A 16,737-nucleotide genomic window follows, 5' to 3' on the forward strand; every position below is an offset into this window, starting at 1 on the left:
TCATATGTTTCCCATTTTCCTAATTTTCATATATATATGATATGTCCTTTTCTTAAGCCTTTCAGAAACCAGAATTATGCTTTATACCTCTTGGAATCTTCAATTCCTAGCACAGTACTCTCTGTACACACTGGGCCATCTAAATGCTTTCTGGCCAATACCTTTCAAAACAATGCTACTTTGTAACACTGCCCCCTCTTCTCTTGCCATTCATGTCTGTGTCTTCTCCCATCAAGCAGAGAACACATCCCATACCACATCTGTGTCCCCCAACCCAGGCCTAGAACAGGGCTCTGTGCATATCAACAAACAAAATGAATAAAGAATTCCTCCCACATCTGGAGGCTGTTGAATTTTTGAAGTGATGACTCATTCCGATAAACAGATTCCACTCCTGAGACTGCCTTAATCACTGAAAATTTCATTATTCGAACTGCTCGGGTCAGACACACCTTCACCCCAGTGGCTGCCACCACTGCCAACAATGGAGAAAACTAAAAGACGGTTTGGTTTTCCTCCATCTTTCCTATCCTGGTGGCCTTTCTCCTGAATTCCCCAGGTATTCCATGTCTTTATATCGCCCTCTGACCATCCGAATGAGGAGGTGGCAGGGAGACCCTACAAAACACAGGTACTGCACTAGACACTTCACGTTAGCAACTCATTTAACTCTTACAACACTTAAAGTGGGTACCGTCTGCATTTAAAGATGAAGACGCTGAGATTCCAAGTCTGCAATTTGCCCACACTTCTAAGTGATGAATCTGGGATTCAAAGTGCTCAAGACTCATGCATTTTACAGAACAAAATATAACCCTCTTTCCTACACAAGTCATGAAGTAACAGAATCTAGAGGAAAAAAATATTTTTGTTGCGGAAGATACTTTGTCTACAGCTCCGAGGGCAACTCGGCCTCCAGTTTCTGGAGGCTTGCTCATTCCCATAATTCATCAAGAAAAACATCCAATTTCAACAAGTACCACAAGGGGGAGCTAAGTCCTGAAAAGCTTAGATAAGTTTCTAGACAGATGAAATGTCTCATTTGGATCATGACTCCCTTTAGAAAGATAAATCTGAATAAATATTCTGCCATAAGTGACTCTTTCTAAGAAACAAATCTGACCGTATCCCTTGCCTGCTTACAACCTTCAAAGGAGCCTTCCCAGTCTAACGTCACTCATCCTGATATACGACTTCCTTCATGGTCGCCCATCTCCCTCCAAAAGACCACCCGCCTCTAACTCTACACTTCAACAATGCCAACACCTCCCCGGGCTTCCCCAGATAACCTTTTCTGCACGCCTCCATCCATCTGAACATCTTATTTCTTCTGTCTGACTGCACACCGCCCCCATCTCCACCAGCCCTTCTCTTCAACAAGAAACTTCACAGCAAACACCGTCGGTCCTTCAGCTCTGCTCAGAACACGTCTCAGCTAACTTCTGACCTTCTTGGAGCATCCTCCCACCACAGTGAATCAATTAGCTCAACATATCGTTCTCCTATCAGGGAAATACTTCCCTTTCGGCCCATGGCATATTAGGTTTCCAGGGAACGTCTCTATCACCCTGGTAGACGAAGCTTCTTGAAGGGAAGAACCACGTTTACAGGGGCGTGTGTGCCCAGGTCTGGCACACAGCAAATCCTCTTCAAATGCGAAAAATGCCAAAACAAACTAAGAACCCATCAGAGCCACAGACCTGTGGCTTGTTTCAGGGGCTATCGTGAAAGGATCAGGAGCAATGTTCATAGAGACAGTTTAAGTCCTCCCCTCATGCTCAAAATCAACTGAACAACTGTGATAACACTCTCTGAAGAAACTATGTATGTCAAACTTACCATGTTAGTTAAATAAAACATGAATGAATATATTAAAAGAATTGCATTTTCCCAAGGTGTGGCACTCGTCGCTTCTTCAGCCTTCGTTTCTCGCTGCTTTCTAGGATCAACAGCATTGACAGGAGTGCGCTTGGTTGTAATTATGCCTTAAATTGAGGGGGGAAAACTACTGTTTTATTTTGTGCTTCAGAATAAGAATTGTTTCTCTTCATTTTAAACATTTGTAGAGTGAACACGAAATGTTAGTCACTGTGCCTGGACACATGGTTCTCCTGAAGACAATTATATAGAAAAAAATTCAGAGTCCCCATTAGAGCTGTCACATCCTTCAATTATAAAAGGAACATATCTCCAGGCCACTCTACCCCTGACTAGTCTCCTCTGTCACGCCCCGGCAACACCACTGCTATCTGAACAATATTTACTTGGGAATTGAGAAAGCAGAATTTTATGCTTTTTCCATAAACACCCAGTCACATTTAAGAAACATTTATTTAGTGTGGTGAAGCAGTGTATTTGAAACTTCAGGCAAACAATGAGAAAGGTCGCAGACCTGAAGGCAGGGGGCACCAGTGCTTAGCACAGTGTCTGGCACCTGCAGGCACTCCAGAGTTGCTTACTGAATGGCTGAATGACAGCGACACAAAACAGAATATGGTAAATGCCAAAGGGACAAAAAGGAACTGCTTACAGGGTGGGGCCTGGCTTGCAGCTCTGTGGAAGAGGCAGAATTTCAGCTCTACCTGAAAGGATTTCCACAGGAGGAGGTGGTAGGGAGAGGATTTCAGTATGAGTTAGTTGGGTCTGGGGCACGTCTTATAGACAGGTAGGAGTCCGAGAAGCAATCAGTGAGAAGCTGGACTGGCTCCTCTCAGGCCTCTTCCAACCCTGAGGTCCCATCCACTCCTGATCCACGACTCTGACCTCGGGTGAAGTCGTCCCAGTCAGGTCAGACCTCAGCACCTGAGATGCACGAAGGGACACTCGGGAAGATGAGCCTGTACAGGTAGTTGACGTCATTTTGCAGTGGAACTTACAGGACAGAGCAAAAGGTCTGTTTTCTATTCTGCCAGCAGAATTTTTCCTAACCCTGAAAGTTTTTGAGCAAGAGAATAACAAGTTCTTAATGGTGTATGACTCATGTTCGACAAGCAGAACCTTTGTGAGTTACAAAAATTTAGAAGTAGGGAGTATTATATATAAAGTAATATCCTCTGGAACACAGGAGACCTCCGATATGTCATTTCTTCTCAAATTAGCTGACCTCCTCTCCTTGCCATGACTTCTCCTGAACTTTAAAAGGGCGCAGGAAGTACAGCCCAGTGCAGCCAGGCCTTGCGGTCTCACAGGCTAATGCAATACCGAAGGTTATAGAACGTAATCTCTAAAAACACAACATCAGTAATGATGTCATATCACCATATCGGACAGACAAAATAAAAATCAGCTGTCCTTCTGATTTACTGGTAAAATGAGTAAGCTACACAAAAATTAGAAAGCTGTTGATATCATTATTGGGGTGGTATTTTATTTTATTTTATTTTTAAAACAACTTTCTCAATTCAAATGAAATGAGTTGCTTTCCCACTGGATGTTTTCTGTGCTCAGTCTACAGTGGACTATTACATACTGAAAAGTTCTGCAGTTTCCTATAACCTTATAGTATAAAGACACCTAGACATAAATATCTCCTCCACTGTTTTAAAAAAGTTTTTATCTTGTCCAGGTAGCAAATTAACAAGAGAACTGAGCGACATGTGTTCTACTGGGGAGGGGCGGTGGAATGGGGGGAAAACACAGAATTTGTGAGTTTTAGAGCAGTGGTTCTCCAACTTTAACTTCCAATAGCTCCGAATTTCCTGGAGGGCTTGTTAAACACAGATTTCTGGTCTCCACCCACAGAGTTTCTGATGCTTGTGGGCTGGTTGAAAACTACTGTTTGGGAGCATAAGGCTTTGTAAGAAGAACACTTTAGATTGAAATTATCTGCACAGGCTAATGACAGCCAATCACTGGCATGTAGCTTAGTTACAGTCTCTGGCCTGTTTCTTATTATTGATCTCCACCCGTCTTCACTTCTGCTTTTCTCTGTGAGTTCTGGGATTTCTTATTTTTTTAAACCCATTCATAGCTGTATTATTCCCCCCTGTTTCCTACCTTTAACAAGGAATCTCCTAGCAGCTCTCCTTTACAATAAGCCTCTACTTTGTAGAGAAAATCAGCAAGCTTTACCTGGGTGTATGTCTTTCTCAGTATTTGGCTTCTGTGACATTTCTGAGGTACCCACATCACTAGTCGTGGGTTGATCCAATTGATCCAAGCAGCTGGGCTCTTCAGGAATCTCTGTTTTAAGATCTTCTGTGCCCTCTTGTGAGAAATCATCTTCACGTGGTGGGGGGATGTCTACGGGGAAGAAGAAGGCATTGGGCTGGCAAAGCTTGATGACGCTCCCCATTCAGCTCCTCCCTCTGAGCAGCACCCCCTCATCGTACAAGTCCAGGACCCCCTACTACTGCCCTCGGGTGCTGGCAGCCCGGGCAGCACAACTGGGCAGGGAAATCAGGGTTTCCATTGCTTTTGTCTCACTTCACAGACGGCTAATCTACAGAATAAAATTTACAAAGAAACCCTTATTCCAAAGCATTCCATAAAGATAGATATTTACAGGGGCTGGCCCCGTGGCCGAGTGGTTAAGTTCGCGCGCTCCGCTGCAGGCAGCCCAGTGTTTCGTCGGTTCGAATCCTGGGCGCGGACATGGCACTGCTCGTCAGACCACGCTGAGGCAGCGTCCCACATGCCACAACTAGAGGAACCCACAACGAAGAATACACAACTATGTACCGGGGGGCTTTGGGGAGAAAAAGGAAAAAATAAAATCTTTAAAAAAAAAAAAAAAAAAAGACTCTCTAATGTTAATATTTAAAAAAAAAAAAAAAAAAAAAAAAAAGATAGATATTTACAGTAGGGACTCCAATAACCTAACTTCCCTTGGCAAATCAACATACACCCACAAGGATAAATGTACAAGAGAGAATTTCAGTCAAGAGCAGAAATAGGAAGCATCTATTTTACACAGTAATGCCATGAACTCTTTCCTACACAGGCGTGCTGGTCTCACAGAGCTAGGACAGAGAAGGGCATGACATATAAAGGCCGCTTGCTGAAGTGCCTGTCAAATATTTTCAAACCACCTCGAGGAGTCAGAAAGAATCAACCCATTTCTGTCCCTAAGAGGCTCAGGGCATAGCCGAAGGGCACCCACAGCAAAGATGAATTTCTCTGAAACCTCACAGTTTTGCCCTGAAAATTCATTTGAGTTTTGCGCTCCAATCCAAAATCTATCTGCTTTGATTAAAGCAAAAAAGTTTCCTTTCCCAAAATGCTCAGGAAAAATGGCCACTGTGGGAAGAAACATTTAATCTAGGGTTGTATGTCCCCCTGGTACTTGACCATCTATAGTGAGTCCAAATACCTCAGTCTGAAAAGCATGAGGACAGAGAAAAGAACATGGAAGTAGGAACCAGCTCGCCTTAGGACACTGGCTTGGGGTCAATTCCTTCCTATTGACTGAATGGCTTATGTGTGTCAAGTGCTGTGTGGGCGGGCTCTGCCTCCGTGCTGGATCCTTGGTTAATCTGACTGCAAGAACCCTCACGCCCAGCAGAATTTCACTGACCCAACAGACTACCCGCAAGAGCCAGGAAAAAACATGACCTCCACAAAAGAGGACAGCTGGCGGGAATGAAACTCTTGCAAGGCTTTGATTTAAAAGTTGTGCCCGTCAACCCTTGGACAGACAGCAGTTATTTTATGATTTAAGAAATGGCCTTCCGGGGCTGGCCCCATGGCCGAGTGGTTAAGTTCGCGCGCTCCGCTTCAGCAGCCCAGGGTTTCGCCAGTTCGGATCCTGGGCGCGGACATGGCACCGCTCATCAGGCCACACTGAGGCAGCGTCCCACACGCCACAACTAGAAGGACCCACAACTAAAATATACAGCTGTGTACTGGGGCGATATGGGGAAAAAAAAAAAAGATTGTCAACATCTGTTAGCTTAGGTGCCAATTTTAAAAAAAAAAACGGCATTCGCAAAAAGCCCTTTGCTAATTTTACATGAAACTTGAACTTTAAGAGGTCTATTTTGCACATCATTTTCTTGTTTGTATCTTTCTTTGTCTTTTTATAAAGTTTCCTTTTTTTAAAATAATTTTTATTCTTTTTTTTTTTAAAGATTGGCCCTGAGCTAACATCTGTTGCCAATCTTCTTTTTTCTTCTTCTTCTCCACAAAGCCCCCCAGCACATAGTTATATATTCTAGCTGTAGGTCCCTCTGGTTGTGGCATGTGGGATGGCATGGCTTGATGAGTGCTGCCATGTCTGCGCCCAGGACCCAAACCAGTGAAACCCTGGGCCACCAAAGCGGAGAGCTCGAACTTAACCACTCAGCCACTGGGCCGGGCCCTAAAGTTTCCTTTTGAAAAGGCCACCAGTTTCAGCTGTCGTACAGGGAAACCAGGATAGAAATCCTTATCTGTGCTCTAGCCTTAAAGAAAGAAGGCAGGAAGGGACCTGTGGGTGTCACCGTGCTGTCTCTTGCCTTTGGGCACACTGTAAACTGTGGACAGAGCTTTACAAAAAGGTGTGAGGGACTTCAGCCAAGCCTCCCCGACCTGCTTCTCAAGCCCCACTCTACAAAGCCATAGACAGGCATTCTACCTTCCATCAGTCTATCCCAGTCTTCCGCTGGACGCCGTGCTGCTGCCGGGGGCACAGTCTCCTCTGCTATGGAGTGTGTGTACCTGACAAAATAGATTAGGTCTTGAACGTCATCTAGCACCGCGGCCTCTTCAAATATGTTACTTTCCTTCACTCCCAGTTCTCCATTTTTGATCACACGAGTATCGAGCATTTTCTCTGCTATGCTCAGAATTTTGGACTCCGATGCACGGAAAACCTTATCTAGGACTTTTTCCACATTATAAGGCAGGCTCTCCTGCTGGGCTGCCTTCAGCTTTAGTGACATTTCTTGGAAGAGGGCTTCCAGCTCATGGATGTCAAAGTACTTCTGGAACCGCTGCAAAGACTGCGGTTCTTTAAAGAAGCTGCTTATTATAGGCGCGTCCTTCATCTTGTCACTCTGCTTGGGCTTTGCGGTCCAGTGGGGAGGCCAGTGGAACACGTCATCTTCGCGTTCCCCAGAAGCAGACCCCTGGCGTTCTGTGTCCATGAATTTCTCTAAGTCCTCACGGTCCTCTTTTGAGACTTCTTCTCCCCCAGGCTTCTCAGTGAGCCCTGAGGTGTTCAGGTGTTCCTCAGGGCTGTCCTCTTTAAAATAATCAGGATCTTTATCCTCAAACACTTCACCTAACTCTGGAGTCTCATTTTTTTTCTTGTCAGGAAAGTCACTGCCTTCAGATGGCCGCTGTGCTTTCTCATCTACCAGAGGGCCGCCTTCTTTTTCCACCACCATATGACCAGGTTTCCTGTCTATTTCGCCCACAGTTTCATTTTTTCTTTCAATTTCTAAAAGGCTACCAGTTTCTTCTTTGTTTTCTTCGGTTTCTGGATCAGCATCCATGGCACCTAAAACGGCTCTTTCGGGGCCTTGCGCATTAACATCAAACTGCCTGTCCTGAATCACAGGGCTTTCTTCTTTAGACTCTCCTGCACTTACGGCATTTTCATCCTCCAGTAGTTCTTCAGGAGCGTAATCGTCATCTTCTGCTTCCCATTCTTCATCATGGAAATCCGGTACTTCCGCGCTATCATTTTGGTCTGTTGTTTCCCTTTTGTAATCTTAGTCAATTGAGACCATAGGTCATACAAAACTCCATATTTTTTACACCGGGTAGTGTCCATTTCTTATGATCTGACAAAAACATGTTACAGAACCTTGGGCCCTCATGCCTGGAAGTCATCTTTCTATTTAATTTTGCTTCCATATATCATCCCTGCCAAAGAACTTGGAAAAAAAAAAAGTAGAATATTGTTTCCAGAGGACAAATTCTGCATAAGCTACTATCAGGACAAATGTAAATAAGTGCCACTGCCCTGAAGGGAAATGGTCAGAAGGAAGATGGGTGGGACACGGGCCTTTCTACTCCAGTGCTCTTAAGGAAAGCAGTAAGAGAATGCCACAAGAGCAGGGTGTGCAAAGTGCCACCGAAACGATTATCAGACAGCAACAATCCCTTCTGGCTGGGAGCTGAGGAAAGTGCTTCCCTAAGAAGGCAGGAGGCAAGTGGGGACTCAGAAAGACTGGCAGGCTTTCTAGAGGTGAACATGGTCATGAGCCCAAGTGCAGAGGAAGGAAACTGCAGGTCGAGTTCACGTCTCTGACAAATAAAAATGGCAAGCAATAGGATACATTGGAGAATATAAGGAAGCCATTTGGTATAAACCTAATTCGGCCTGACCTTGTCTTTCCAAAAGGACCTGACCGAGGCCGTTGAGCATACATTGTATATCTGCTTTAGAGATTCCCTATGGCAAGAGCAAAAGGCCCTTGAGGTAAAGGTGCAACTTCCCTCCCTCTCCCAACGTTGGCGTCTCCTTAAGGATTAAGCATCTTTCCTTAGGCTAGAAACTGATTGCTGCGCTCACCTGTGACCGCCCAGCTCCCAGCTCGAGACAATAGACTTGCCTCCTGTTACCCCACGAAGATAGCAGACCCACTACCTGCTGTGTCCATCAAGCGCTGTGCCAACAGGGCAATCTTGTGACTATCGTGGGAGGGACATTTCAATCATATGTAAAGCACCCTCTTTCGGGGTATATAACCACTCTGTACAGCTCATTTCTTTGGTGCCCTTTCTTGCTTTGGGAAGAAAGGCCCCGGGCCATGGTCCTCAGATTTCAGCTCAGAATAAACTCACCCAAATTTTCATTTACAGATTGGTTATGGATTATTTTCATCGACATCTCCAAATGCTCCAACTTCACCATTAGAGGAAAAATGCAGCCTAGGTACATGGAAAAGACTCCCCAAGAGGAAAGATTAGTAAGAAATCTCACATGGTGGACCTGAAGGCAACAGAATAGATTCTTCTTTGTAGAGAGTGATTCAAATGGGATTCTGCCTAAAAACAAGGGTTGTACCTGACCCTCCAGCCTTTCAAGATTCCTGCCTAGGAATCTCGAATGCCAACAAAATGAATCTATTTCTCCCTATGGAGGCTTCTCAAGCCTTCTTTTCTTTTCTTTTTTTTTTTAAAGATTGGCACCTGAGCTAAACTGTTGCCAATCTTTTTTTTTTTGCATTGCTTTTGCTCCCCAAACACCTCCAGTACATAGCTGTGTATTTTAGTTGTGGGTCCTTCTAATTGTGGCATGTGGGACGCCACCTTAACATGGCCCGATGAGTGGTACCATGTCCGCGTCCAGGATCCAAACCAGCAAAACCCTGTGCCGCCAAAGCAGAGCGCGCGAACTTAACCACTCGGCCACAGGGCCAGCTCCTCAAGCTTTATTTTCTGTCGTCTGTTTGGTGTTTTACGGAGAGTGAAAGTTTTCACAGTTGGGACTGGATATTTCTCTAAGTTTGGAGAACCCTAAGGACATCAAGGACCCACTACTTTCAGTAAACAAACAGTCCACACACGACACTTTATAAAAAGGAAAGGGCAATGACTCAGAGCTTCTCTACCAGGTCACTCCTAGGGGATCTCCTCAGTAAAAACATCAAAGCATGATGCCTTCACTGATTTCCATGTCAGACATCAGGAAGAATGCCACTCGGGGAACCTCTTCGAGCAAGTGCCTCAAAAGCAGGGAAAGGATGACCCAGAAGTTGCAAAGAAATGCATGATTAGGTAACTGTTCTCAGAGCTGCCAGGTTTTCACAAATATTAATAATTTAGAAAAAAAATACAAGTAAAATCACCTTTAACCATGAATGCCTGGAACACTATTTTGCACACAGTTTCTAGGATTAAGTCTAATGCCCACGAATCTTTCTTTTTGAAGGAATGAAGCTAAGGGTTTCCAGGTTTCACCATTTCACCCTTTACTACGCGTGGAGCACCCGTGGCTGATGAGGCCTAGAGGGTGATGCTGAGGAGTGAGCAGCACTTCAGTTCTGTTCAGGAAACCTCTGCTGAGCGCTTACTCCGTGCCAAGCCTGACACCTGCTGGGGACACAGGGCCATCTTCTTTTTCCACAGCCTGGCAGAGCGGACAGGTTCACTCCATCAAAGATTCCAAGAAAACAGTTATTTAAAGCTACGGTGTTAAGCTGATAAAATGTAAGAAAAGAAAGGACGTCGACTTTTTACTTACACTTCCTGCCCAAACTTCAGGCGATCGCCCTGCCAGTTTATAGTAGACATATACAGGGTCTCCTTTTTTAAAATTCACAAAACGACAATCCGGGCCTGCAAAATCTTGCAGAGCCTCACCTCGGACCATTAACACTGTATATGAAGAGAGAGAAAAAAATAACCAGATATCAGGACGCAACTGTCACAGTCCATATTGATTTTATCAGGAAGTCTAAGAATCCACTGTAAACAATAATCAAGCTTCTCCAGTTTCCACTCTCGGGAATCAATTACTTCCAATTCATATGCTCAAAGCATCTAAAATCTTCAAAGCTTTATCATTATAAATCATGACATCCCCAGCCAAGTAGACAGTGGAGAGGGAAATCTTCCCTGTTTTTCTCTACGTTTAATGCTGAGAAACAAAAAGCAATGTGTCCACCCTCACACACGGCTGGTCTCAAGTGAAACTCTTGGTTCCCTCCCTAGCCTTCTAGTCTTCAATCTTTGCTGTTTCATAATCATAAAAAGCTTCATATTGCAATTCGGAAAATTCAAGTTAGGTTGCTGACTAGCTGGGCTACATGTAGAGAGAACTGGGAACTGTGGAGAGCACCCAGGAACCCCCAAGGGGTCAATTAACTTGAACTAACCACTAAAAAGCACTATCTTTAAGTGGCTGTAACTGCTACCACAGCGACAGTAAACACTGTCAATTTCATTTGCAGTAAACAGTGTCAATTTCATTTCGGGCCAAGTTTTTCTCTCCATACAGGATCTGGATAAATTAACGGGGAAATGAATTCACACCCTAATATGGATCCTAACACATTACAATGTTAACATTTTCTGAAAGTAAATAATGTTGACTGCACTCAATATTAAGAAGGTTTCAAAACAAAGGAAAATTACCCTTATTTATTCCTATAAACAAAATCAAGAGTGGACATCACATGTGGTAGGAACAAGCAAAACTATGAGAATTCAGTAGTTACCTTCAGTCTTAAAACTCAAGACTTAAATCACACTTGATCTAGAAACTGGTGGAAGCAGTATTTTTCTTTTTGTTGGCCAAATAACACAGTTACTGATGTAAGATGAAATGGCTAATAAACGCAATTAAGTAGCAGAGAAAAAGAAGGATGAAATGGAAATACTTCTTCTGAAAGCCAATTAGCAATAAATACATTAAAACATATCTTTAAATAAGTACTTGAGGGACAAACATACAGATTCGAAGGGGGGGTATTTGGATTTTGAAGCTAAAAATCTGATTATCATTTTAATACATGTCAGCAGCCTAATTCAGATAGAATTGGGTGACAGGCCAGGTTGAAGGTGGTGATGGACAGTTTAAGATGAGACCAGAAGTGGCAACAGCAGTGGTTCTCTTGTTCCCCCTTAGAAGAGATCATTGAGGATTTATAATAATAAATCAGATGACATCAAAATGGACACCGTGGAACAGCTATCTGAAAAGCACACAAGGACACCTCACACGCACCCACCTCACTAAACACTTCATGCAACACAACACAGACCCAGACCCTGCCCCGGCTGCCCTTTGTTGTGTTTGGTTACGCCCGTTTGGACAGATGCCATTTCTCAAGTTATATGACAAGGAAGAGCCATTCCAACACCATGTCTCCGCACTGAGAAAGGAACAGCGATGTGATTCTCCAGGTAACTGGTTTTGAGGAACCCAGGTAGGCTGGTGCTTGAAAGCAAACGTTTCATCATAGCCAGCCTGCCTGCTAACAACCTGGGTTTGCTACGAGAAAACTGAAGGAAAAACTGGAAGTTGGTCCGCTTTTGTAGCGTTCATTTACATCGGCCCTAGGGTTACCTCTAGGAATGGCTTCACGCAGAGCAGACTGCCTCCCTTCTTTTCTTTAATGGTGTAGCGGTGATACGAACTCTTCAAATGATGACATTTGTTTTTAAATAACACCAATTTGAATGTAAATAGCTGAACCTACGGTTATGGCCTTTTCAGAAGGAACACTTTTCTATATGTATTAATCACAACTTATCAACACCCGCTTCCGAAGCAGTTATCAGTAAGTTACAAGGTTATCCGAGACAGGCCGGGAGTCCGTAAAAATGATCCTGGTCCAGCAAACACACAGTCAGAGACTCCAACAACACAAGAAACTAAGGCTAAAGCTAGTGGGTTTTATAGAACCCTTGGAGTCTTTATTATTACTACTTTAATAATCCTTTTCACCAGAGTCTGAGATCTCTGCCCTCCTCACCGCCCACGGCCCACCCCCTCACCCCCAATCCCCGATTGGGGAACAATTCCGCTTCCTGCGCAAAGACAAGGAGGCTGCGGGTCCCAGGTGGCCCATGCAGATCCTCGGCCTCTTTCCAGAACGAAAGATTTCGGCCTTCCCGGTGCCCTCCCTGCCTGGCTGTCTGCAAGACTTCCAAGCACAGAAATGACAGGAGGCAGAGCCGGGGCGGAGACCTTGGAATACACTGCATGCCTGGACTCCGGGCTCGTCCCAAAGCTAAACTCCAATCCCTGTTCGAAAGGCGGTACGAGTCCCAAAGCCGAGTGAAGCAGAAGGGCGAAGGGGCAGCGCCAGCGGGCCCTTCACGAGCCCCACCAGCAACCTGCGGCCGGGAATACGCCCACCGAGCCCTTAGCGCATCTGCCCCCGGACTGCAGCCACGGGGCTCCCCGCAGCGGGGGCAGGAGAGCGCTCGGATGCAGCGTGGGGAGCCCAGGGCGCGTGGCGCGCACCCGTCTCCCCTCGGGTCGGGGCGGGTCGGGGGAGCGGACGCTGTGAGCTGCCCCTGGGGAGACCGGGGGCCACCTCCGACGCCCCACCTCCCCAATCAGCAAAGGAAAAATCAAACGCGGGCAACAAGTGGGACTGCAGCCCCCACGCCAGGGCCGGCTGGCCCGGGCGCCAGCAGAGCCGGAGGGGACAGACGCATGGCCGCGGGGCTCGCCTAGCCCGGCGCTCAGCCCGCCTGGCCTGCGACCCCCCCAGCCGGCATCGGGGCTGCTGAGCGCCCGCCCCCGCGCCCCCCGGCGCCGCCGCCCTCCGCCACTCACTGCTGCATTCTTCGTCTGCGCAGAGTTTATGCTCCGAGAAGCGCCGGCCCGTGTCCAGGTCCGTCAGGCCCAGCCCCGGCCAGGGCGGCCCGAGCAGGAGCAGGCAGAAGAGCAGCCTGGCCGCCGCAGCCACGTTGCCGTTACCTCGGGGGAGCCGGCGACGCCGAGGAGGCGGCCGGCAGGGCGGCGGGCGGAGCGCAAGGGGCGGGAGGAGCGCAAGGGGCGGGGCGACACCAGGACGGTTTGAGAAGTTCCCGACCGACACGTCAGCGCCAGCTCTCCGGGGGACGGAGGAGGTCCTGGAGGAAGCGGACCAGAGGTCCGACGTCCTTCCCGGCGCCGCCGCCTCTGATCGCTGCCGTGGCAACCGGGACCTTATATACCCCTCCTCGTCCAATCAGCTGCCTTTGCCCCGTCTCTTCACATTCGACGCTCCGCGCGGCTTTTGTCCTCCGTCACCAGTCTCTGTGACCTCGGATCCTCCTCGCGCCATCCCAACGAGTGGTCCTTTCTGGCACCCTCTCGCAACTTCTGATTTCTGGTCCTTCCCAAACCAGCCCACCTCCACAGCCCTATTCTTACTACCTCCTACTCTGAACTACCGAATCCCACCCACGATTTGCCACTGTTAGTCTGTGGTTCCAGGCTCCCTCTCTTTCAGACTCCCAGGGGTTCCTTGGGGTCCCATCCCATGATCCCCGTTGATTAGTAAGGGGTGTGACTGGGTTGGTGATGTAAATTAGAGCTGGTGGCCGGCTTGGTCTATTTTGGACTCCTGGAGGATGGAGGTGGCAGTGGGTCCCCGTAGGGAGATCTTCAGATTCTTGGGTCTTTATCCACAGGGAAGAAGTAATTTAATTCAACACAAATATGTTGAGCTTCCATTTTATGCTAGCGTTTCATGCCAGACACTGGGCAAAGCACGAGGGTGGTGTGGGGAAAGACGTAGGTCAAAAGACGAGATCTCTGGTCCTTGTCTGAAGAAGCCCACAATTTAGTGGAAACCAATTGACAAGAAAAACAACTCAAGAATCAATGTCAGAATAGAGAAAAACTAATTAATTGCAGTCAACATTTATTGAGTGTTTTCTTTAGGCCCTGGTGGGTGTTATTATTCTAAGGTCTTTATATGTGTTGATTCCTCGCATCATCACAACAGTTGTACCTCACAGTAGTAGATCCTGTTAACCACCTTCATTTTCGGGATGAGTCAGTTGAGGCATTCACACATCTAGTGAGTGAGTGAGCTAAGATTCAAACCCAGGTAGTACCCGCCCTTTTCATCACAACTCTGCAGAGCCTTTATCAAGCAACATTATGATTTTTGGACTTTCTTTCTGACTAGGGGAAGCAAAATCTTGCTTAAATCACAACGTAAGTGAATTATGTATGTGCGCAAAAAAGAAAAGGCCACAAGCCCACAGTAACTCCAGGGAAGAGTGGCTACAATGTCCTGGCCGGGGCTGGAGGGCTTTGTCCGTGACCAGGGTCTTCTCACTGCCGTCTCTGCTAAGGTTATTCATCAACCTCCAACGCCAGTCAGGCCCACCAGTTGGTTTCCCAAACTCACTGGATTCTTTAAAAGCAAGAGGAAAGATTATGGCCCATCCATACGATCCACAGTGTTGAATAAAGGAAAAGATGGGATGTTCACAAAGATGCTCACAGTTGTTTGTCTATAGGGGCCATGAGATGTGCCATTGGTCCTGTGTAGTTCCCACACTATCAGGAGAAAATGTGTGACAGATAAGGTCACCAAGGGTTCAAGTGTAGTGCCCTTAGGAATTCTTCATTTCTTTTTTGCTATGTGTTTGTTTGCTTTAGAATGTTAGATGTGTCTAATAGGCATCTTCAACTTAAATGTTAAAAACCAAACTCTTTATTTTCTCTCTCAAACTCTGTTCCTTTCAGTCTTCTTTATCTCAGTAAATGGCACTTTAATTCTCATCTTGCAGGTACTCAAGTCAAAAACTTACAAACCATTCTTGGCACCTCTTTCACCCACACTCTAAGTCCAATCCCTCAGACAACATCGTGCACTCTTTGTTTTAATAGCTTTCTTGAGGTGTAATTGACATGCAATAAACTGCACACATTTAAAATGTACACTTTGATAAGTCTTGACATACGTATACACCCATGAGACCATCACTACAATCAAGATAATTAACATATGCATCACCCTACAAGAGTCCTTATGCTCCTTTGTCATCCCTCCCTCCCCGCTCTTGCCTGTCTCCTAACAACCTTCTGTTGCTATAGAGTGATTTGTAATTTCTAGAGTTTGGTATAAATGGAATCACATGGTATGTTATCTTTTTGGTCTGACATCTTTCACTCAGCATAAGCATTTGAAATACATCCAGAATCTGAGCACTTCTCACCATCGCCTATGCTGACACTGCTGGCCATGAGGGCTGAACCACCGTGATCTCTCACCTGGAAGACCTGCAACAGCCTGCTCACTGTTTGCCCTACTTCCACCCTTGCGTTCCAACAGTCTGTCGTCTCAGGAGCAGCCAGAGTGATTGTCTCCTGATAGAAATTGGGTCACGTCGCCCCTCTGCTCAAAACCTTCCTATGACTCACCACTTCTAAGCAAAATGCAATGACCTTATTAAGGACTGCACTGTCTTATTTGATCTGACCCCCCTCATCCCTTTTAGCCCCATTTCCTAACACCGTCCCCTTGCTTTGCTGTTCCACTCAAACTCACTAAGCCCGCACCAGCATCAGAGCATTTGCACTCGCAATTTTCCCTGAACCTGGAACAGGTCCCCCAAACAGTCCACCTGGCTAACTAGTTCCCTCACTTCATCAAGTGTCTGTAACAACTCCATATCTTATTAGAGAGGCCTTCCCTGATATCACCCTACATAGAAGAGAGCTCCCTCCGTGAACATCCCGCCCATCATCCTGCTATATTTTTCTTTAGAGCACTTACCACCTGCCTGACATTTGTTTATCTATTTGATGGCCCCTAACCCTAAATATAAGCTCCATGGGAGCAAGGAATTTGTCCATTTTGTTCACTGCTCTAACATAAGTGCCTAGGAAAATGTCTGGAATGTATGAGGTACTCAAAAAATGATTTGTTGGATGAACATATGGTTCCTCATGTATTATAAATATATTACACTATTAACCTACACAGAGTCTCCATATATAAATAGTACCGAGAGGGAATATGCCATGAGACCAAGGCATTTTGTGTCTTCCCTTCAGCAGCATCCTCAATATGGGGAACAGAACCTGGAATATATTTATTGGAATATATTCATTGTTGATTGAGAGCATATTTGTTGGGAAGGGAGCGAATGAAATTGCACTGTACTTTTTTCCTATATACTACGAGAATATTAAAGCAGATAAAAATAATTTTAATTTTTCTTATTTCTATTTAGAGTAGAATTAATGACAATTCATTGGTGGAAAAAGAAAAATTCCAAAATGATCTAATTTAATATTACTTTACTAATACTTACTTTGGTATTTAGATATGCTTTGATACGAAGGATGAGAGCTGTTAGTTACTGAAGAACTAGCTGCTTAGTTTGTAGATTTTCCAGGGCTTT

The 16,737-nt window shown here is 45.7% G+C and overlaps 1 protein-coding gene and 1 long non-coding RNA gene across 2 annotated transcripts in view; one reads left to right on the forward strand and one right to left on the reverse strand.

The window, feature by feature from the left end:
• MIA3 (MIA SH3 domain ER export factor 3) overlaps nucleotides 1–12,582 on the reverse strand; it is a 38,959-nt gene extending 26,377 nt beyond the window's left edge. The window contains 4 exon segments of the mRNA XM_070255761.1: nucleotides 1,840–1,985; nucleotides 4,072–4,242; nucleotides 6,554–7,633; nucleotides 12,351–12,582. Coding sequence (XP_070111862.1) covers nucleotides 1,840–1,985; nucleotides 4,072–4,242; nucleotides 6,554–7,633; nucleotides 12,351–12,582 — 1,629 coding nt within the window.
• A 1,049-nt stretch (nucleotides 12,583–13,631) lies between these two features.
• On the forward strand, nucleotides 13,632–15,780 carry LOC138921600 (uncharacterized). Its single transcript, XR_011434295.1, has 3 exons — nucleotides 13,632–13,789; nucleotides 14,508–14,536; nucleotides 15,505–15,780. It is a non-coding gene; the product is annotated as an uncharacterized lncRNA (long non-coding RNA).
• Nucleotides 15,781–16,737: the final 957 nt, after the last annotated feature.

The sequence above is a fragment of the Equus caballus genome, chromosome 30 (genome assembly GCF_041296265.1).
Source record: "Equus caballus isolate H_3958 breed thoroughbred chromosome 30, TB-T2T, whole genome shotgun sequence".
NCBI lineage: Eukaryota > Metazoa > Chordata > Mammalia > Perissodactyla > Equidae > Equus > Equus caballus.